General features: G+C 34.4%; 4 protein-coding genes across 4 annotated transcripts; 2 read left to right on the top strand and 2 right to left on the bottom strand.

The window, feature by feature from the left end:
* Nucleotides 1-243: 243 nt before the first annotated feature.
* Nucleotides 244-6081, bottom strand: LOC118037679 (KH domain-containing protein At5g56140). The gene is made up of 7 exons (XM_035043741.2): nt 5701-6081; nt 5067-5152; nt 2706-2851; nt 1741-1860; nt 1517-1633; nt 999-1142; nt 244-863 (listed from the first exon to the last, which is right to left on the bottom strand). Exons 1-7 carry the CDS (start codon nt 5844-5846, stop codon nt 714-716), a joined length of 909 nt encoding a protein of 302 aa, XP_034899632.1. The 5' UTR covers nt 5847-6081; the 3' UTR covers nt 244-713.
* Nucleotides 6082-11331: 5250 nt separating this feature from the next.
* Nucleotides 11332-14131, top strand: LOC118037677 (THO complex subunit 3). The gene is made up of 11 exons (XM_035043739.2): nt 11332-11489; nt 11586-11681; nt 11901-12030; nt 12276-12367; nt 12481-12549; nt 12836-12893; nt 13008-13107; nt 13235-13321; nt 13436-13514; nt 13698-13830; nt 13943-14131. The coding sequence occupies exons 1-11, from the start codon at nt 11427-11429 to the stop codon at nt 13975-13977; spliced, it is 942 nt and encodes a 313-aa protein (XP_034899630.1). The 5' UTR covers nt 11332-11426; the 3' UTR covers nt 13978-14131.
* A 538-nt stretch (nt 14132-14669) lies between these two features.
* Nucleotides 14670-16432, bottom strand: LOC118037678 (uncharacterized). Its single transcript, XM_035043740.2, has 3 exons — nt 15489-16432; nt 15324-15394; nt 14670-15226 (listed from the first exon to the last, which is right to left on the bottom strand). Exon 1 carries the CDS (start codon nt 16206-16208, stop codon nt 15549-15551), a length of 660 nt encoding a protein of 219 aa, XP_034899631.1. The 5' UTR covers nt 16209-16432; the 3' UTR covers nt 14670-15226; nt 15324-15394; nt 15489-15548.
* Nucleotides 16433-18269: 1837 nt separating this feature from the next.
* On the top strand, nt 18270-18986 carry LOC118037676 (ferredoxin). The gene has a single exon (XM_035043738.2). It carries the CDS (start codon nt 18372-18374, stop codon nt 18816-18818), a length of 447 nt encoding a protein of 148 aa, XP_034899629.1. The 5' UTR covers nt 18270-18371; the 3' UTR covers nt 18819-18986.
* The last annotated feature ends 3167 nt before the right edge of the window (nt 18987-22153 follow it).

Raw genomic sequence — 22153 nt, 5'->3', positions numbered from 1 at the left:
CACTTTGAAAAGAGAGAAACTGAAAGGGAGGAGGAAGAAGAAGATAAAAAATCCAACTCATTAACTTCATCCATGATTCATCTTGTACCTATCTATTTCTTTTTTGAGAGTGGATCTCGCTATTTTCATTGGCTATTCTTAGAGCACCATAAATAAAATCTCTGTCGCTTGCCTGGACACATGATATGACTAGGAAAACTAACAGCCGAGTAGAACACTAGGAAAGAGATCAAAGAAGAGAGGTGGGGAGAAGGGGCGAGAGGGCAGATACACTTAAAAATAGGAGACGGCAGAGAATGCTTTCAACAAATTCGAGTATTGCCTACTCTTAACGGTACACAACACTCCAAACCATTACCTTGACTTTCCCATCGACCATCAAAACTGTCATCACAAGCTTATAGTACGGACCAATTTTAATTTAATACATTAGCAGTCTTTGATTCCAAACTGCCTAAAAAAGCAAAACATAAAACCACAACCCCGCAACTGAACCGGTCCCTTAATATGCGATACTGCCATTAAACCTCCCACCCAAACAGAAGATAAACACACCTCATATAGAAACAAGTTAGAACTGGCACAGACAGTGCCAGTGCCCCGATGGCGGTTGGGAGCATTGGCTGACACAGGAGAACCTGTGCTGTCAGAACCGCTGATCACTGGGAGAACTAGTAAACAAGCTCCGAGAGCCCGCTATGTTCAAGAATCCACTACCCCCTTGTCTTGGCCCTCTTCATACCAAGGCTGTTGTTAAAGGGGGAGACGGAACCTGACATGGGAGAACCTTCCTCGCGAAATGTACCATTAAGCAACGCTAGCTCTCTTAGCTGCTGCTTCTTGTAGTAATCCTGTGATTCATCCTATACATGAAACGAGAAAAAATAAATATTAACCCTGATAAGAAAAGAAGGATGCTTGCAGGCTTTGATGTAAGAAGAGGAGGAGGGAGTTAATTTCCAAGCTAAATACAAGCAAGGAAGGAATAAGTTAATTACCACAGGCTTCAACAAGTCTTCGAGTATCTCCCGTGCCTGCATTAGTCGGGCGTCAACTATTTCAACTGGCAATTCACCCTCAACCAGGATGTGGAGAGGTTCATTTAGATGCTCATACCCTGGTTTCCCTCTCATCATATCTTCCTATAAGAAATGAACAGTATATTGTTCACATCATGTAACGAATTTGAGGGGGCATAATATCTCAATTTATGAGAGACAAATTACAATCTAGCAAGCAGAAGATGGCAATGGTTGGACAGAACTGTTATAAGCAGAAAAATGCAGATTTGCCATATAATTTTCAAGCAGCACATGCACATTCAGATTTTCCAGAGACTAGCTAGGACCACAATCATATACAGGTTCCAGCGAAGATTGTTTGATCACTAATCTCAAAATAAAGTACTTCCGCTTCCTAGTTCTGCTCTACCTCAAAAGGTTGAAGTCGTACTTAAGGACCACTATAAGTTTGAGACAAAGGTTATTCAACTAACAGAAGAAAATTTCATTAATACCCTGGCTGGATCTTTAATGCTGCCACGGCCTCTGATCAGAACACGGCACTCTGTGGTTGCTTCCACTCGCTTAAGGGAGTTTCCCCTAGGACCAAGAAGGCGCCCAACGAAGTTGTACTGCAACAAAAGATGAATGTCAAGAGGCTGCAGAAAAAGAAAATGCAAAAAAAAATATAAAAAAAAAAAAAAAAACAAATGCAAGGGAAAGAGCAGATGATTTGTACATTAGGATATTTGTCGACAGGAATATCCACTCTGATGGTTCTCTTAACAATAAGACCAGATGAGCTACCCTGAGAGCTCAGCCAGTTTTGTGCTGATGAGGGCTGTAAAATACCTGACATCTGCATAACATAATTCCAGATCTTGTCAAAAAAACCACTATCTATATCTTGTGGCTTCCTGCTTTATACTGTGGGCATAACAGTAATTAAATCCCCAAGGAAGCTTCATAGAGCACCAAAATCATTTCGCAACTCCGTTGGAGTAGCCCACCAGAATACGTTTAAGACACTATAACAGGTGGGGAAACAAACAAACAAACTAGGCAGATGACAGCTAAGAACATGTTGGCAAATGAACCAATAAAAAAAAAGGCCCGATGCAGGAACTATGTTAAGGCATTCCCACCAAATATAATGAAAATAGAAGGCTCTAAACCTAGAGACTTATGTATTAGTGTGCTCAACAGCCTTGTCATCTTTTAGATTGGTCAAGGCTCCAGGCTTTCTGCTACAGCGTTATCATGTATTGAACAGCTTTTATCAATTCAAGGGTCAGGATTCTACATAAAAGTGTACCAAACTCCGTCTTCTCTGGAAGCAGTTTCTTAGTACTCAGCATGACATGCATCCTTCCTTGAATGAATTGCAAAGCCAAGCCAGAAGTAATTCTTTGAAATAAAAGGTATTAGGTCTTTGATTTTGTCACCAATGACAAATTAAATTCATGTATTGGGTTTAACCATATAATTAAGAGGGATATTCAGGGAAAATGTGCAAAGTTAAGATCTACTTTTCACTGCTTGGTGATGTTAGCCTCAGACTCACTGCCTGTCATGACAAGCCTGGCAATTCAAACTACATGCTTAGATATAAGTTAGCATAAAAGGTAAATATAGTCAGAAATGCTTCTAAAAACAGTAAATTCAGATGAAAAAAAAGGTCATGTTAATGGTTAGTATCCGTACTTCTGATTGAAACCGTGATGCCCATCCATTTGCATCAGCTGCTCCATTTGAAAATATTCCTCCGGAAGCCAGAGGGCTAGCATGTTCAAGCCCACTTTGACCTAAAACTGACGCATTCCCCAACAGTGTAGTTACACGCAATATTTCTGCTCCAAAATGTCAATTTTCAAGAACAAGATGTACCAGTTAGCATTGGTTATTGGTTAGCAGTCACCACAAACAGACAAGACGGATTGTTAACTGAGTTAGTTAAAAATCAATGCTTGCCCCATGAAATACTTAAACTTTAGAAGAACATAGTCTGATATGAAAAGTTCAAGGATCACAATGTTAAGTGATAGCCTGGTATATGCATAATTAAACAAATAAGAATGTTAAAACATTATTTTCTTTAATTAGTTTGACAGTGAATAAAAGCAGCTAATAAAATTAATTATTCAAGTCACGGAAGTAAAGAAAACTCAAGGACATTGTATATCTACCAATTTGCAGCCTGCATAAAAACAACACTATCTAATCAACACCATAAGTTTGCACCACTGCAAATAGGAAAATTTTTACAAGTATTTGCTAACAGGGAGGATAATGCAAGAGATAAGGAGGGAAAATAAAACCAAGCCATGGCAGAAATCGCTCAGAATTAGATCAACCCGCCCATTTTGGCTATAACATCAGCATCTGAATTTGCCAAACTTGGTGCCCAATATAAGCTCCAAGCAGAGTCTATAAGAAAACCAGGCAGAGTTTTAGATCACATTGACCATCAGCTTCTTGAGATGTCAAAGATGTCCCCAAGTGATAAGTTACTTGAACAACCAATAACCCAACTATCCCTAGCCCACTGTGTATATTGGAAGATCTCTTTCTGCAAGATGAGTTAAAGATACTAAGTGTGCAGCCTCATTTCCAAAAACACAAACCAACAGTTGGTTTTCTTAATAAATCTAATAGGCTGTTAGTCATCGGTATTACCCACCCCAAAACATCAAAACAGTGTCTTGCTTGTTGATTCAGATGCTGAATCCACACCAAAGATGATTATGTTAAACAAAGAAACCTAACACAAAAGATAAAATCCTATAGTAGAAGAAAAAAACGAATTTGCAACTCCTAAGAAAAAAAAACCTCAAAATGCTTTAATCTATGTCAACACCATTGAGCTCTTTACTTCATTTGCGCACCCTCTTCAACCACCACCTACCCTATCACAGCCAATGCTCAGAAAGGATTGCAAAGGAAAAGAACCAAGATATGAAGTGGGGAAGGAGTAGGATTCTAGACAGAGGATAAAGCCAGTAGCACACATCTAGAATGCCAATCAAGTCAAACTACAATGTCATATGAGAAATATAGTAATGATACAATGATGCCTAACAGTTTCACAAGAATGCAAGCCAATTAGCCACATGCAACACAATCAACTGAAAAAAGCATATATGACTAGTACTCTAAAAGAAATCCTCTCATTTGCAAGTTACTATATACACTTTCCAGTCAATCTGTTATAAGCAATCCTTATGCTCCTCCAACAGGTCCTAGTAGATGCTTATATAGCGTCCAGTTGGTACGAATATCTTTCTGAAACCTAAGAGCCTTTGTACAGCTAATTGGTGCTTCCCCCAAAGCCATCTCCATTCTTTAATTTAAGAGCCGTCAATAGTGAGTGTCATTGATGTGCTTAATGCTAATCCATACCTAATTCATCAAACTAAACACGATATCCAAAATGGAATCGAGGATCGTAAATGAACTTGCCCCGGTACATGACTGAAGTTTCCACTCACCTTAGATATTTTCCGTCCATTTTGTTAAGGCAAAACCATTCACTCCCTTCATCAAGAAAACAGAAGAGTGAAGAAAAAAACAGAGCTTGTGTGACCTGTCAATCGTTAAAGCCCCCTAGGCTCTACATACTGGCATAGTATGTAGAACCATTTATATTATCTACAGTAATGATGTACAACCATTCTAAACCTCATCATCATTTTACGGTCAGGGAGGAACAATAGGAATGACTTCATAAGAAATTAATTTGTGACATGTATGCAAAATCTATTCATAAACTGAGTTCTTTTTCATCATTTTATAGAAAGCACAACAAATAGAAGCACATTTGGTAAATAAGTATCTGCGATTCGAGGTACAGATACATCTTGATCGTCTAATGCCAGATATTAAATTCAGTTTCCATGTATAGGTGTCTACACTGCAGACACCATATAGGCAGCCACTTTCCACAATTGCAATCATTTCTTATTCCTGTAACCATAAAAAGAATCGAGCGGAAAAAATATCCATTTTTGAATACTATACATGCTTTGATCTACGTGCATGAAAAGGCATTGTGACAATGAACCTCACCTTGGTTCAACAGCCGGTAGGTATTAGGAAGCACAGGCAAAAAGGGACTAATCTTGTGACGCTCTGCCAACAACTCCGACAAATATCTGCTTAACAAAAACATATCAAGTATCAATTAACCATGCAATTGCGCAAATATCCTCATACATACAATCACTGCCATGCTAGAAATACAAAAGCTGCGGAGATACACATAACTAATCAATCATTTAATAAATCTACTACTATTAGAAACCATTTCATAAACACATCATTCACAATCATCAGAATTGGGCCTCGGAGCTCAAGCAGAAACAAAACACAAGAGTTACAAAATTTACTGCTTAACACAACACACACAGAAATTACCAACAAAAAAATTACAAAACAGTAAAGAAGCTGATTTGATTCATACAGTAACAAACAAAAGCACAAAACGAGTTACCACATCAATATAGCCACATAAATCAATCGCTAAATCCAGCAGTAAAGTCAACGATCAAACAAAATCCACAGCAAAACAATACGAGACTCAAGACTAGTGATAAGAAAAAGAAAAAAAAAACTAGATCTGTTCAACTAAAATGAACGATCTAGATCTCTCTAGATTTATAAAACAGACAGTGAAGAGTTGAGAGAGAGAGAGAGATTATACTTTTCTTGCTCAACAACAAGAGCAGAGGAAGCTGCCGATGAGCGAAGACCAGAGATATGAGGCGAGTGAGGAGCAGATGGAGACGGAGAGTAAGCCATAAAGCGACCAGCACCGACGCCGACGCCGACGCCGCCAGCGGTGGTCATTTTATCAGTACTCCAATCAATATCCTTATAGATATCCGTTTTGTTAGATTTTTAATAAATCAATTAGAATTATTATTAAAATATAGAGCAGCAGTAGCGAGCGGCTACCAGCAGAGAGGCAGCCGGAAAGAGAGATGATTTTTATTTTTTATTTTTTATCTTATTTTTTGGTGCTTGTGGTTATGGCCGCTACCAGACTCGCTGCTCTCTGTATCTTCTCTCCTGCGTCGGTGGAATTTGTATTTATACGTAAATAAAATAATATGAGAATATTAAAGTAGTCACCGATTTTGTTTTTCCTTTTTTATTATTTTATTTTGGCCTTTTACTGTTTACGGCACCTGTGCTGTAAAGAAAGAAGAACAATCATGGAAGGTAATTTGAGGGGGAGTTTTTTTTTCTTTAGTCCTTGAAGTTTTTGTGTTGTTAAGTATTAGTTCTTGTTCGTTTGAAGGCAATTGAGTAGCAAAATACGATAGAAATATTTCTTTTTGATGACCAGAGAATTACGTGCATGGATTATTTCATGATAAATATTTTAAATTAAATTAAATACCATCTTTTAATTAATACATTCGGTTATTATAAAAAAGAATATTAGTAAAATAACTCTACTTAAGATATGGTTTCAATTATTTGTCTTGCTCAAATTATTTTGGAAGTTTCCTTTTTTTTTAATTTTCATTAAAGGAAAGGGTATTCATGTGCCATCCATCATGTACCAAACTAATTTCATTATAAGAAGCAATATCATTAAACAACTTATTTTCAAACAACTTAATATATTTTGTTTTGCATGGCATTACAAAACAATTTAGCATAAACACAATATAATATATGAGAAAAAGATAATGAATCCCTATAACTTCCAAGGACTAAAGCTACCTCAACCAATTCTCTCGTTGTCGTAAACTAAAAAGTAATTAATCCCTTACTGAGTTCATGTCTAAAACCATCACTCGAACTCTCGATCTTATGGTACTCCATAGGTATTATGGTGGTAGAGAATATAGAAAGGTCCTGAAACAACCTCTCATACTCAAATATTGTCATATTTCCCTGCCTCAAAGCTAGAAACCCATGTTATTTGTTTCTCCGATGCTACCTCGAGTAATATCTAGTTTCAAATTCAACCTTGAAATCTCTCCAAGTCAAGTTCTTGCTCGACCTTCTCTCCCTCACCATGACCCATTACAAATGAGCCTCATCTGATAACAATTGAGTCACACAGGTTATTTATACATCTACTAAAAACGGTATTTGCAAAAATGAGTGTTCAACCTTTCACAGTCAATATCAAACCACCTCAGCATCCTCCTCCCCTAAAAAAGGCACACAAACTATCTCCCTTATATTTTTAACTAACACACCATAGTATGTATATTTTCCCTAACCCTAGTAGTTATCACTCTTACTATCCTAGACACAAGGGCCTTTGCAACATGTTTCAAATAATCAAGGTTTGGGTACATCAATGTAACTCTTGGAAGCACTGTGGGGTCTTTTTTACTTGTACCTCTACAGTAGTCGTCACTGGTGATGGTATTTCAACTCTATTCAATGCTGAAATATCTCTCAACTTCGACGACTCCCCCTGAATAGATTACACCTATACCTAAGATGCATGAGAGGCACTATCAGCCAAGGGGTCCTCCTCTATTTCTCAACATTCTCTCTTTTCATATTTATATCCTGAAAAGAGGATGGATCAGTTCTAGATCCATGACAGGTGCACATCATCCTCAAATACACACGATTCCATATTAACCATATGTCAACTAGATCATAATCATGCTCTGATACCAACTTTAACAACCCTTATATATATAGATGTATAGATGTATATATATGTTTTTGATCCACTCATATATAACCAACACACATGAACTCAATCTAACATAATGTAACATTTCATAATATATAGAATAATTAAAAATTATTGATTATAATAACACTAGAATTGAATAATCACTTAAGAAATCAAAATGATAATAATGAGCAAATGTACAAACTTGTTATTCTTAAACATCATGATCAACCAAACATTGGTTCGTAGTTTAACTTTCAAAATACAAACATAGTTTAGTGGTTCTAAAGCCTTATTACAAATCCTTAGAAAAAAAAATTAAAGTAGACCCTAATCATGGTAGGTATGAGAAGGTTTTACAAAGAAAATAGCATATGTAAAGAAAACCAATTAAAAGTAAAGAATGCATATAATTCACCATTAAATTAATTATTAAATTCTAAATGAAATCGTAAACATCCATGGGTACAATACCAAGCCATGAAGATCTTAATTTCTTGCACCAGATTTATTGATCCTTTTCCAGCACCTTTAATTCTCACCAAGATAAAGGTTCATATTGCATTTGCTTCCACATTTGTGGCCGACTATACATCTACATATTTCCACCTTTATATCTTAGGGTCGACCACCAAACCTTTGCCACCACTCTTGTGGCTAACTATTATATGTTTGCCCTCACTCGTATGGCTGGCTATTTTACCCTTTGCCCCCACTCATGTGACTGGTTGCTATATTTATACCCCTCTTCTAGTCGTATATCTTAACCAATAAAAAACAAAATGCAAGGTTACCCTTCAATGTATCATTTATCTAACCTGATAGCAATGATACTAACCATGCAAATTTGACCATATAAACCCACGACACCAAATAGTCATATTAACTTTATTCTAATTTTATGAATGCTTCAATACTTTATTTGATATATTATCATTCAGTTATAATTGTTGAAAATTTTAAAACATAAAAGATATTTTAAAATATAAAGATGAGGTGGTAGGCACCTGCCTATTCCTTTTAGTGATCCTATTCCGCTAGCTTGTGGTATTGTAATTGATACCCCTCATGTTCCAAACAAAGCCATCATTAACCATCATTTCTTAATACCAAGGATTGCATCCCATCATTCTTTTCATTAACATCCATTACGTTTTCAATGTTTCTTATCAACTTACAAGCATCATTATAAAAATATATGCAAGATTTTCATATCTAATTTAGATTATTATTTCACATTCACATGATTACCCATTAACACGAAAATTCTTAGATTTTCCCAAGCTAATACCTTAACCTAAACTTACCTCATCTTAGTTACTATGTATAAGACTTTAGATTTTTATTATTTATGTTTTTAGGGTTGCCCAAATCAGCCCCACCATACCTAATAGCAAGGTTGTCATAATAGTCTTTCTTTAGTTTCTTATAAATACTTTTGATCCCTCAACAACTCTCCACTTAAAGCAACATCACTCCAGCTCCATTTCTATCATTTTGTAGGCTTAATTTGTCCCTCAAACATAAACTTTTAAGGTTGTTATAGCAACCCTAGAGTCTCTAAAAAATGAGTCCCTTTAATGACCCCATTTCCTTTTAACATTTGAGGCTCTTTAGACAGCCATTATCCCACTTCTATGAGGTATTTAACATGTCATAAAATTACATATTAACATCCTTTAATAATAGCCCTTACACTCTTTCATATGGTAAAATACAAATTAACCCCTAAATTAATTCAATACATCCATATATTCTATAAAATTTCAAGAGCTCTTTCATCATATTCGGTTTCATGAACTAAACATCAATTGTAAACTATAGATCTCACTTCTCTTATGATGGCCAAAACCATCATCCCCCCCTTAAGGTTTCTTCTTCATCTTTCACCACCCTTACCTATAATTTTAGTCCTAAAAATATTTATTCTTTCATCTTTTAAGAAAACATGTTGGTCCTTTAATTTTTAATACTAAAATTTTTAAGAATCCAAAAAAACCTTATATTTCAACACTCTTTCATGCATTAACCTAATTTCCTTACTTTCTTGATATGTCAATATCCCTAATTACACACAAGAATTAAACAAGAACCTCTTCCTTTGTCAAACTTAGGGATTCTTGTTTCTTTCTCCTTATTACACACTCTAAACTTATTTATTTATTCATTTTCAAACTATCAATGATTTTTTTCCCAATTCTTTCACGAACCCTAAAATTCAAGATTTGAGGTTTTTCTCATTTTTCTTCAATTAGCATACAAAACCCCATCCCATTTCATTATATAATGATGGTAAGCCTAAATACATATAATTTTAATATAAGAACACCCCCTATGAAACAATGGTTGGTCGAATCTATAAATTATGTTTCCCTTAGGGTTTTCTTTTTAATTCATGGAAGTTTCTTTCACTAATAACCTATAATCATTATTCCATGTCAAAATCATATAATTCTTTCACTAATAACCTATAACAATTTCCCCCAAATTCTATATGAACCATAATTTCATAAATTTTGGGGTTTTCTTCTTTTTGCTCAAGAATTGTATAATTCTTCTTTTTGTACTTTCTTTTTCCTTTAAAACTTGATCTTCAATTTGACTTTTATCTCCCTCACCATGATTTTTAATAAATAAATAAACTCGGATGAATCTTTAAACATGGACTAAGTCTTAGATTCACAACCTTTTAAATTCTAGACTCGTGAATAGTTAAGAAACTCAATTTAATATTAAAGGATGAAACTAAAAAACTATCAATTTAAAAAACTTGAGAAGATAAAAAAAAAAACAATAAAAAATGAGGATAAAATATGATATGTAAATATATTAAAAAAGGTGAAATCATAAAAAAAAAAATCAATTTTAACAATTATCCTAAATAAAACAAATTCAATTTTATAAATTAGTTTCAGATATCATAATACATTTGAAAGGAAAGACAATTGAATATTATATTTCATTTTTTTATAAAGAAACAAAAAACAATGATTTTTATTGATAGGCTAATGACACATTTGATGAATAACTTGCATCTTCCACACTCTCATAAATTTAGGAAAATCTCATCATAAATCCTCCACCTTAACAATCACTAGTTCTCAATTTCTAGTATTAATTATCCTTTTATAATTGCAGGACCTTAGTAGTATTTGTTATTGCGGCAATAATTACTTTTTAAAGTTAAGATAATTTATTTTTTTTATTTTTTAAAATTTAATTTTAACAATATCACGTTAAAATAATTCAAAAACAAAAACAAATATATATTTTTTAAGAAAAATCACTTGACGTGGTCAAGTAAACAAAACACACCTTTTATCCAAAAGTTTACTAAATTAAGTATATTTCTTTCTTTTTTATGGATTAAGTAAGACAGACTTTTAGCTTTTAACAAGATGATTGAATAATATATATAATTATAAGGACTAGAATAACTTTGAGCCGTGGCTCCCTCCCATCCTTGAGTTAGGCTGGGTAAATTTTCATGTGTGTGTGTTTTTTCTAAATCCTCAGAAAATAATTGTACAAATACCATGGCAATTTTGAATTTGACGTAGATGAGATGAAGCAATCATGTTAACAACGCTTACACATCCCAAAACAAGAGGCCCTGGTTTTGCAACTTTTGGAAACTAGAAGGACTACGTCCAACAATACTCAAACATCATAAACTTCAATGTAATTTACCCAAAAAGAACAGAAAGAAAAGCGCAGCGTTAGCAGTTTTGAGTGTTTGACATTTGACTACTTGCAAGTTCTAATTTGCAGAGATGGAGGAAACGATACCGTTTAAGAATCTCCATAGCAGAGAGTATCAAGGTCACAAAAAGAAGGTTTAACTCAGTAAACCTATTTTTTAACCCTTCTTAATTGGTAAATTGGGCTTCGATTCATGTCTTGATTGAGTGAATTTTTGTGGGTTTTGAAAGGTTCACTCAGTGGCATGGAATTGCACTGGAACTAAGCTTGCTTCAGGTTCTGTTGATCAAACTGCTCGTGTTTGGCACATTGATCTTCATGGCCATGTAAAGTACTTTCCCTTTTATTTCAAAGTTTGAAACTTTATGTTTTTTCAATCTTTAAAGCTGGGTTTGATGGAATGTAGATTAATGGGTTTCTTTTACTTTTTGAGATAATATGCTAAATTGTTATTTCTTGGGATTTTATTGTTGATTTTGTTGCTTTTAGTAGTTGTTTAGGGAGTTTTATAGCTGGTTGCTTAGAGATGTTTGTGTTCGTTGTAGGGTAAAATTAAGGATATTGAATTGAAGGGGCATGCAGATAGTGTGGATCAGCTTTGTTGGGATCCTAAGCATGCTGATTTAATTGCAACTGCTTCCGGTGACAAGACTGTTCGTTTATGGGATGCTCGTAGTAAGTGAATGCTTTGTTTTGTGTAGTCATTGAAATGTTGAAATTTTGTAGGGCCTCATTTTCCGATTTAAGGCAATGTGAAGATATACATGTTACATTTTCTGCTTCATCAATAGACTACCAGAGAAACAATATTAGTTTATTGAGCTGCTTGAAGGCAGAAACTAATTTAAAAAGAAACTAACTTATTACTGATTCACTTAACATCAGAAAGAAGATGCTCACTTGAGCTTTGGGTTCTGCAGGTGGGAAGTGCTCACAGCAAACAGAACTTAGTGGGGAGAATATAAACATCACCTACAGGCCTGATGGCACTCATGTTGCTGTTGGTAATAGGGTATGCCCTACACTGATATCTCATTTGAAAAAGTATATTCTTGTTTTTAGTTTCATGACCTTTATAGAGTTCCAATGCATGATCATCTTACTCTGTCGTTGAGTTCGCTGTAGGATGATGAGCTAACTATACTGGATGTTCGGAAATTTAAGCCAATTCATAGGAGGAAGTTCAATTATGAGGTAATCTAGCTCTCTCCTAGTTGTATCAGATTGCCTTAGACATATGTTCCCTAGGCTGAATTCCTTGTCACTCGATTTCTTAAGAATCACAGAGGGAATCTTTTACTTCTGAGTGTGCATGGTGGGTGGGGGGGGGTGCATCTTACATCTTACATTAGCTGAGGAGAGAGTGGGCGGTGTGGAAGCATGGATACAAGGCCAATACCTGTTACATGGATTGTTTCTGAATCCCTCTCATGTCAAATACTTCAACACTCCAAACTTTTTTTTTTTTTTTTTTCTCTAGGTAAATGAGATTGCTTGGAACATGACAGGGGAGATGTTCCTTTTGACTACTGGGAATGGTAAGAATTATATTCCGACTATTGGAATTGCTTTTCCTTTGATGTTCCGAGCTAATTTTCATTTTGCTGCTTATGCTTTCAAGTACGTCATTACTTTTTATCCAATCTGTTCAGGTACTGTTGAAGTACTATCATACCCATCACTTCAACCACTTGAAACTGTCATGGCTCATACAGCTGGTTGCTACTGCATTGCAATTGATCCAAAAGGAAGGTAAGCTTTCAAGTTGTATAGCTTCGTTGTGAGTGATTCACATGTAACAACAGCTTGATACTAACAGTCTCGTATAAACATATATGAAGCATGGAACCATTGATTAAACATCTTTCTACTGTGATAGATATTTTGCTGTTGGAAGTGCTGATTCCTTAGTCAGCCTTTGGGATATCTCAGAAATGCTTTGTGTGCGAACATTTACGAAGCTTGAGTAAGTGGTGATTATTTTTTGGTAGTATGCTGTGTATTTGGATGCTCCTCTTTCTCACATGACTTTGATAAAATGCATGATATGGCATGGTATAACCTTTTTGTAATCTCTCAGATGGCCTGTCCGGACAATAAGCTTCAATCACACAGGAGATTTTATTGCTTCTGCCAGTGAAGATTTATTCATAGATATAGTATGTATTCATGGAACTTCCTCACTTAGTTCTTTTCAATCTCAACCATTCCTTTTCTTCACAAGAGTTATATTTGGGGTGGCATTTCTCCAGTTTGCTAATAGTTTATACCCACTCATTTAACTGCTTTCCACAGCCCATAATCAACAAGATACTGACAAGATTTCTGCTGTTGTTTCACAGTCCAATGTCCATACTGGGCGATCAGTGCATCAAATCCCATGCCGTGCTGCCATGAACAGTGTTGAGTGGAACCCCAAGTACAATTTACTTGCTTATGCTGGGGATGACAAGAACAAATATCAAACTGATGAAGGTATTGAAATTCTTACTGGATTTTTTTTTTTGCATTAAAGCAGTTGGCAAACTTGTGCTAACTAACTGTTTGGTGAAATTACCTTATTGTCTTCTCATGGAATCCATTGCAGGTGTTTTTCGAATATTTGGCTTTGAGAGCGCCTGAATTATATTAGTGAAGAAGCACATTGTTGCATACTGCTTACATTTTTGGGATTCTTCAAGATTGCTGTATTCCCTGTTAAATTTTGGATATGTTGACCTTGGATTCATGCAACTGTAGTGATCTCAATAGATATGCTTTTCTTTACGCCTCTAAATGAACTTTTTGGCAAGTTTTGTTACTCTCCATTTGTATGCGCAATTAAAAATATCTTACAGCATGTAAGAAAAGTCAGGCCAATCAGAGAAGCAAAATTTGAATTTCTGAATTGAAAACATGGAACTCTTTAATGCTTAATTTGGGCTATGGGAGAAATTTAATCAATTGACTCTCGAAGGATTGGTGCGCATCTTGATTGTGGAAGGAAGGTCAGGGAGGCGAGTGAGCATCAAAGCAGCATGGCAGGAGTGGTTAGATGGCTTTACTGAATCCATTGGTTCCATGGAATTGATTTGCAGTTTATCCCTTCTCCGTATTTCCTGTGGCTGGGAGGAATCTCATAGCAACGTGCCAAAAACAAAGCGTGCTAAAAGTATCTTGAAGCGCATCTGTCAACCAATGTCTTCCATGCTAGTGGTGAAAATTAGGCTTTGAGATAGTATTCTTGTTAGATTTGTAGTGACCTTGATAACAAAAAAAAAAAAAGTAACAATTGTCTCAGTCAAGTCAAATCAGAGGGATGCTGCAAGATCCAATTTCTGAAAAGAAACATGAAAAACCTTTTATTGATGAGAAGAATTGAATTTTTCTACGTTGTACAGCTAGAACTGCACGCACAACACAAGCTGTGTTGCTGCTTATTCAAAAACAATCTAGAAGTGTACAAGACTTAATCATTTATAGCTAAGCAAGGATTTGCAGTCGCAAGCAGGGTGCCAACAGCCTCACATCAAATGTCCCATAAAATGTCTTCTGTTTGCTCAGAGTTAACATTGCAGAAAATGGATGCTGCTACAAGATGGAATTGCTAGGGTAATTGAAATTGAACTTGCACCATTTTGCAGAAGGGAATTGCTGTTACTGTACACCAGGCATCATTGTTCTGGTACCCTTTTCAGCATCCGCACTGGAATTCAGGAAGAATCTGACCGATTTCCTTTTTAGTCAGTAACATTAACCCCAACTAACAAATGATCGGACCAAAAATGCTTCATCCCCTCGAGGAGATCAAAGATGGCGATGACGCAATGACATTATCAAACCTCCTGAAATCCAGCACCACAAACTCTTGGATGAATGGTGCAGAAAAGACCTGCAAAAAAACAACAGACAGACATACTTAGCAACATGAACTAACATTCAATTACCGAGTTTTCTGTAATTGTTATTTGGCATGATTTCGCTGTTACCTTCGAGTTATTAATCAGAGAACTCGCCAGCAAATTCCTCGTAGTTGTAGATTAAACAAGATCATCACAACCTGCAGGAACAGAGCATTCGGTCAAATCCCAATAGCTTGAAAAAGAACATCCTAGGGGTAATTATGCTGACAAAACATCTGATACTGTTTTTACCTTCAGTCTGGGAACCAACTCGGGAGAAACCCACAGGCTGGCAACCTTCCCTGGTCAGAATCAGCAAAGCATGAATTTGGAAGCAGGAAACACCAAACCTGTGAAACAAACAAGACAAATTGTAATCAAATACTGTGAGCACCAAGTAAGTGGTTTCCATTTGATCTCAACACTTGAGCTCTTCATTTTCTTTCCACTCAGTGGCTCTTTTGACAAATCAAAACTAGCCCCTTTCATTCTCAACTCTTGAATACACCTAGTAAGAGCTCTATTATCATTCTTCTCTCTTTGCAATTGCCTCCACACCTTCCAGTACCTGCAAACCTTAACCTGAACCAAGAACACAAATACAAGCGAAGTACAGACAGACACAAGAGAGGGTATCCACCAATTCTTGCAAGAATGCTCTTTACTATCAATAGAAGAGGTGAACACGATAGTTAAGAAAAACCCATGAAAGACTAAAAAGAAGCAACACAGTTGAAAGATTTCGCGCTTGATAGAGTCCATTCTTGACTCTTTCAAAGCAATTCTACGGCCAAAAAGATCCTCTTCTCTTTGCCATAGCTTGAGAAGCAAAAGATGGCCCGGACTTTTAGAAATTTCTGCTAATGGGTGGTTTTGAATTGCTGTTATTGTGTTCATGGCACATATCAGTTTCTGTTGGTGCTCTTCATCTACTGGGATTTCTACGATGTGGGAATCTTTCATTTCAGCCATTGTTGAACAGAAATGAGATAAAGTTCAGGAGAATTTAATTAACAGAAGCAACGAACACAAGAAAGGAAACAGAATAATGAACTAGAAGGATTTGAGGATGTAAATAAATATCAGAAAACCAAAATGGGAAGTTTTTTCTGATAGATTGCGTGAAGGAAGACTTGAAGAGAGAGAGGGAGGAAGACTTGAAGAGAGATTAGATTGCTTGATTTTTGAGGGAAGGAGAAAGTTTTCTGATATTTAAATTGTAGAGAAACGCCTCGGTTACATTTGATGCTCCAACGGTAAGATTTCTAAGCAACGGCTATATTCACGAAAGCTAAATAATGGGCCTGCTAATTCGGGCTCCAAGAATCGGGCCATCCTGTCTGTTAGACCGAATTAGGATTGGGCCAGAGGACAGGGATTTGATATAAGTTTATTTTTTAACAACTAATTATTTACAAAGAAAAAAAAGCTAGAAAAGGGGTAAAAAAAGCTGTGGTTATTTTTAGATTTTTTCATGAATTTTATTTATTATTTATTTGGTCAAATATGAGGCACATAAATCATGCAATCTATTTAATATCCTTAATTAATCCAATAACATTTTTTTTTAGTATTTAAGGACACATAGATTTCCACAAAAAAACAAATATAACATACAAGCTACAAATCTTATGTTTCAATAATAAATTTTCATACAAATTTTCCTTAATTTACTCGAATATGAAAAAATATAGAGAGAGTTTCATGGGATAAAATATATGATATATTTGAGTAAGAGGATAAATTCTTTTTTTTTTTTTTTGTCATTGGGCCTAATGGCTCATTGATTGTAAAAACTGATGCAAATCTTCAAACTATCTGGAATATCATGATTTAGATTTAAATTATGTTTGAAAATGTTTAAATTTTAATTTTTTTTATATTTTTAGATCGATTTTATAAGTTGGTATTAAAATAATTTTTAAAAAATAAAAAAATATTTTTAAATCTAATCACTACTACAGTTATAAATATTTATGCTGAGACACTTAACGCTCCCTTTCTCTCTCCCCATTATCTCCTCACATGGAATCCCTGCATATTTTCTCAATTTGCTAGGACTGACCTGCAAAGAGTAATTCTACCTGCTAGAGATAAATTTCTTGATTTCAATCCGGCTAGCTTCTGCTGCATGTTCTCAACGATGTAAGCATAGGTTTGCTTATTAATCCGCTGTATTGGAGGACACATTCTTAGGGGAAAAAACCTTTGTCTTAGTTATTGTGCTCACTTTCTGGCCGGCCGGAAGAAATACTTAGCATTTTCAGGCGACTCATTACACAATCCAGTTGAACTTCACCAGCTCCAGCAAATAATAGCATGTCATCAGCAAAACAGAGGCGAGACACAGATGGCCCACTTTACTGACCTTATATCCACTGTTCTCCCTATCAGTTGAGATAGATAACCATTCCTGAGAATTTGAAGAGATGCAGTCTCTATAAATTTCATAATAAGCTCAATAAACATGGCAGGGAGGCCAGCATCCATCAAAGTGTCTCTAATAAAATCCCATCTTAGTCGATCATAAGTTTTCTCCAAGTCCACCTCGACGGAATCAGGGCCAAGAAGTTGATTGATTTCTGCAACATCCTCCTTACCTTCTTTAATATCTCTGTGATACTTGCAAACTGCAAGTCCCACAACAAGCCATTGATCGACTGATAGAAAAATGGTTGATATCCGTCAGGCCCTGGAGCTTTAAATTCAACCCTCCCTCCTAAAAACATATGTAATTTGGGGGCTAATTTATGCTCCAGAGGGCCAAATTACACAAAATAAAAGTTTGAGGACCAGAATAAAATTGTTCAAAAAAAGGCACTCCAATCCGCAATTGTAAGAGAGTGTACGGTATTCTCTTTGCTGCAGTATGGCTTTTAGCTTTGTATGTAAATCGTAGAAAACTTTATTTAGAAACTTCGAGTTTCCACCCGTCCCCACGAGCACTGTGTTCGTCTATCTTTGAATAAACATATACATAGAAAGATAATGCAAACCACAAAAGCTTGCATATATTTGTGGCGGATAGGGTTCCACGGCATCCCGTTATATACTATATACTTCCACAATCCTCCCAAACTTCATCACAGAGAGAAACTCTTAGCTTATACCGACACTTTTCAATCCTGAAGAAAAATGGCCTCCACATCTGTAGCTGCCATGGCGAGCGCCTCTTTCACTCGCCAAAAACCAGCTGTGACAAGCCTACGGCCGGCTCTTCCCAAGGCGGGGCAGTCTCTTTTTGGCTTAAAAGCCGGTCATAGAGGAGGACGTGTAAAGGCAATGGCAACATATTCAGTGAAGCTCATCACTCCTGATGGTGAAAAGGTGATTGAATGCTCCGATGAAACCTACATCCTTGACAAGGCTGAAGAGGAAGGTATTGACCTTCCATACTCATGCAGGGCTGGTTCTTGCTCTTCATGTGCTGGCAAGATCGTGGAAGGGATTGTGGATCAGTCTGATTCTAGCTTTCTTGGAGAAGACCAGATAGAGGCTGGTTGGGTTCTCACCTGTCATGCTTATCCTAGGTCTGATCTTGTCATCGAGACACATAAAGAGGAAGAGCTTGCTTCAACTTAGATCAAGCTTTAAATACCTATATGTACAACTAGCGATGTATTACTGCATGTCGTCTTCATCTTTCTCGTTGCTCACGAGTATTGTCAAAGTGTTTGCTTTTTATTTAATTACTAGAACTTAATTTAATATGCTTAATTTGCAAACAAAATAAAGTATAATTTAACTTAATTTTTATATATTTAAAATATTGTTGAGACATGCCTGTGATCTCATAGTTACATACCATCCCGATATCATAATATCATAAGTGCATCTTCCAACTAGTTCACACAATATTTGATTGAGATCAAAATTTTCTCAAAGCAATTGTAAGAATACACATCTCACATCAACATGATATATTTAGAGAAATTAAATGAATTTTATTAGGCGCTGGTCCTATGAATCAAACCTAATTAAAAAAAATATATAAGAAAATGGATAAACCTCTTTAATTAATATACTGTTTTGTAATTTTTTCAAATTATTATTCTTCAAATTTTAAGAAATTTCTTGATTAAATCCAAACATCAAAGAAAATTCATGATAAATGTATTTTCTCCTTGATAGGGAAAAAGATGGAAGTTGATAGAGAAAATTACACAACACAACAACAACATTTATAAGAATTAGAGTTTAAGAGCGATTCTATTGCTATAATCAACCAATCAACTCTTAAAGTTTCCCTTTTTGTTTTTGTGTGCAACTTGAGAAGCATAAGAATAAAATCAATGGCCAGAACATATATATATAGAACAGAGGCACTGCATGTTAATTTAGCCTCTCGTAAAGTCCATGGATATTTTTATAGGTTTGGCTGCTAAACCTTTCTCGCGGGTATGATGAACTTAACTTTTTTTCTTTCTTTTTTAATCTTAATTTTTATAGGTGTTTTCAAAAGTTTTTTCATTTAACAGCCATGTAATCACTACTCTAATTATTGAATCTTTAAATTTTAAAAATCTTGTACCAGGACCTGCTTTTAACATTTTTGTTATTTTTATGATTTTCTTGACAAATCAGTTGAGCATTAGACATAAATTTAAATAAATATCACAATTATAAATTAAGATATCAATTAAAATTTTATCACAATTTTCAACCATCATATATAGTTTAATGGCCAAAGTAGATGCCATGAGTGCACACTTCTTCAACAACTAACTTTAAGAGGGGTATCTATTAGGGATGAACAAAAAAATCAATTAAATCGAGAAAATCAGGAAAAAAAATAGCTGAAAAAGCCGAACTGCGAAAAAAAAAACCGATTAGAATTTAAAAAAACCAACCAGTTTCGGTTTTGGTTTATAAGCCAGAAATTGAAAAAAATCAAATGGAACCCAAACCGAAAAAATCAAGCCGAACCGAAAAAACCTAGCCAAATCGATTTGATCTAGTTTCTATTCTAAAAAATCAAACCAAATTGAAACTGGTCGATTTGAACCGGTTTCAGTTTGATTTTGGTTTTTTTTTAAAAAAAAAAACAATTTGGTTTGGTTGCTTTTTTTATATATATAAAAACCAAACCGAACTGAAAATAATCACCCCTAGTATATATTGATCTAGTAAATTATTGATTTGGTTCTCATTTGATCCCTGTATTCTTCGTGAAATAATCACTTAGTCCTTTCAGTTCAAGTGTTTATATTTTCGTGTATATTTCTAATTTAGTCTTTTTATTGTTTTTCTCATAACAATTTTATTTTTAAATTTTAATAAAAATATACAATTTCACTTACTATATACAAAATTAGAAACACATTTAAAATTATAATTTAAGAGATTACTGAAAAAAAAAAAATCATTAATTAAGGAATCTTCTTACAGAAAATAAGAAATAACTAGTTACATGATCTGCGCGATACTGCGAGTCATTTTTTTTTTTGCATAAAAAATATATAAAAAAACTAAGATATAAAAATCTTGGGTTTTTTTGCAAAGCTATACCCAAGAATCTTTGGTTTGACTGCAACGCCTGACCTAAGAGTAATATTTATAATATTAATAATAACATTAAACTTGCATGACCCAAGTTTAAGTGAGTCTGGTTGCAACACCGGACCCAAGAATATTAGACATGGGTCTGTCTATAAGGTTGTGTCATAAAAGTGTGATAATTAAATAGATTAATTAAAAAAACAAAGAAAAAAATCAACATTAAGAAAAAAACTAGTGAAGAAAAAGAAAAAAAAATTTGAATTAGTTGGGTTAACCCTTTAAACCAGGTTATCCCGTAAAACCTGGGATTTGCGTTATGAAAGTTTGATAACTAAATAGAAAAAAAAATGACGGGTTTACCCAGAATTAACTGGGTTAACCCATCAAACCAAGTTACCCTGTTAAACCCAGGATACGTGTCATGAAAGTCTGATAATTAAATAGAAAGAAAATTAACTTTAACAAACTAAACTAAATGAAAAAAAATAATTAAAAAAAATTCTGGGTTAACTCGTCAAATCAGGTTAACCTATCAAACCCAGATCCATATAATAAAAATCTGATAACTAAATAAAAAAAAAATTAACATTAACAAACGAAATCAAACAAAAAAAATTCATTAAAAAAACAAAAAAAGATAGCTATATAATTATAATTATAATTATAATATAATAATATAATATATTAATAAGTAAATATATTAAAGATGGGAAAAGTAAAAAATGTAGAAAAGCTACAGTAGTCTTCTATAAACTATACCTTTTAGAGTATTTCTTAATAATTTACTCATATGTTATCAATCTCTATGAACCCCTCTTACAAGTAAGGGAATCTTCTCATCAACAATTGATTTATTGTTCGTTGACTTGGAATTATGGTATAATTTATTTTTTTAAGTGATTTTCAAATTGGTTTTTATCTAAAAAATATTAAATTAATATTATTTTAGATGTCTTTTTTGATAATTTCAATACACTAATATATAAAATAAAAAATAAAATATAAATATTAATAATTTTAATATATTTTTATATGAGAAGTGCAAACACACGCTTAAATATTCGATGTTTTTTGCCCATGTTCTTTTAGTTTGCTTAAGATTTTTTGAGTCTTCTCATATTAATAAAGTATGTGTTTGTTTCTCTACATAGTAAATAATCTTGTAATATTTAAATTTAACAACTAAAGATGGGAAAAAGAAATTGATCATGTATATTAAATATAAGAGGGGGAGACTTTTTTTAAATAGTCTTCTCAACCAGTTCAATATTAAAAAAAAAATTGACAAAGATAATTTTAAAAACAAATTAAAAAAAAACAAAAAGAAGAAGAAGAAGAAGAAGAAGAAGAAGAAGTCAATTTTAGAAGAAAAAAAAACATATAAAAAAAAGGGGGAACAAAAGCAAAAACAAAAAAGT

Source organism: Populus alba, chromosome 1 (assembly GCF_005239225.2).
Source record: "Populus alba chromosome 1, ASM523922v2, whole genome shotgun sequence".
NCBI lineage: Eukaryota > Viridiplantae > Streptophyta > Magnoliopsida > Malpighiales > Salicaceae > Populus > Populus alba.
This window is presented reverse-complemented; position numbering and strand designations above follow the sequence as displayed.

What these genes read in the sequence shown, in the direction of transcription:
- LOC118037678 (XM_035043740.2), bottom strand. Translation starts at nt 16,208, where the DNA reads ATGGCTGAAATGAAAGATTCCCACATCGTAGAAATCCCAGTAGATGAA.
- LOC118037677 (XM_035043739.2), top strand. Translation starts at nt 11,427, where the DNA reads ATGGAGGAAACGATACCGTTTAAGAATCTCCATAGCAGAGAGTATCAA. An exon ending in CGAACATTTACGAAGCTTGA is followed by an intron (nt 13,322 to 13,435) that starts GTAAGTGGTGAT and finishes GTAATCTCTCAG; the next exon opens with ATGGCCTGTCCGGACAATAA. An exon ending in AAGATTTATTCATAGATATA is followed by an intron (nt 13,515 to 13,697) that starts GTATGTATTCAT and finishes GTTGTTTCACAG; the next exon opens with TCCAATGTCCATACTGGGCG.
- LOC118037676 (XM_035043738.2), top strand. Translation starts at nt 18,372, where the DNA reads ATGGCCTCCACATCTGTAGCTGCCATGGCGAGCGCCTCTTTCACTCGC.
- LOC118037679 (XM_035043741.2), bottom strand. Translation starts at nt 5,846, where the DNA reads ATGACCACCGCTGGCGGCGTCGGCGTCGGCGTCGGTGCTGGTCGCTTT. An exon ending in CTACCGGCTGTTGAACCAAG is followed by an intron (nt 2,852 to 5,066) that starts GTGAGGTTCATT and finishes ATTTTGGAGCAG; the next exon opens with AAATATTGCGTGTAACTACA. An exon ending in CTGTCGACAAATATCCTAAT is followed by an intron (nt 1,634 to 1,740) that starts GTACAAATCATC and finishes CTTTTGTTGCAG; the next exon opens with TACAACTTCGTTGGGCGCCT.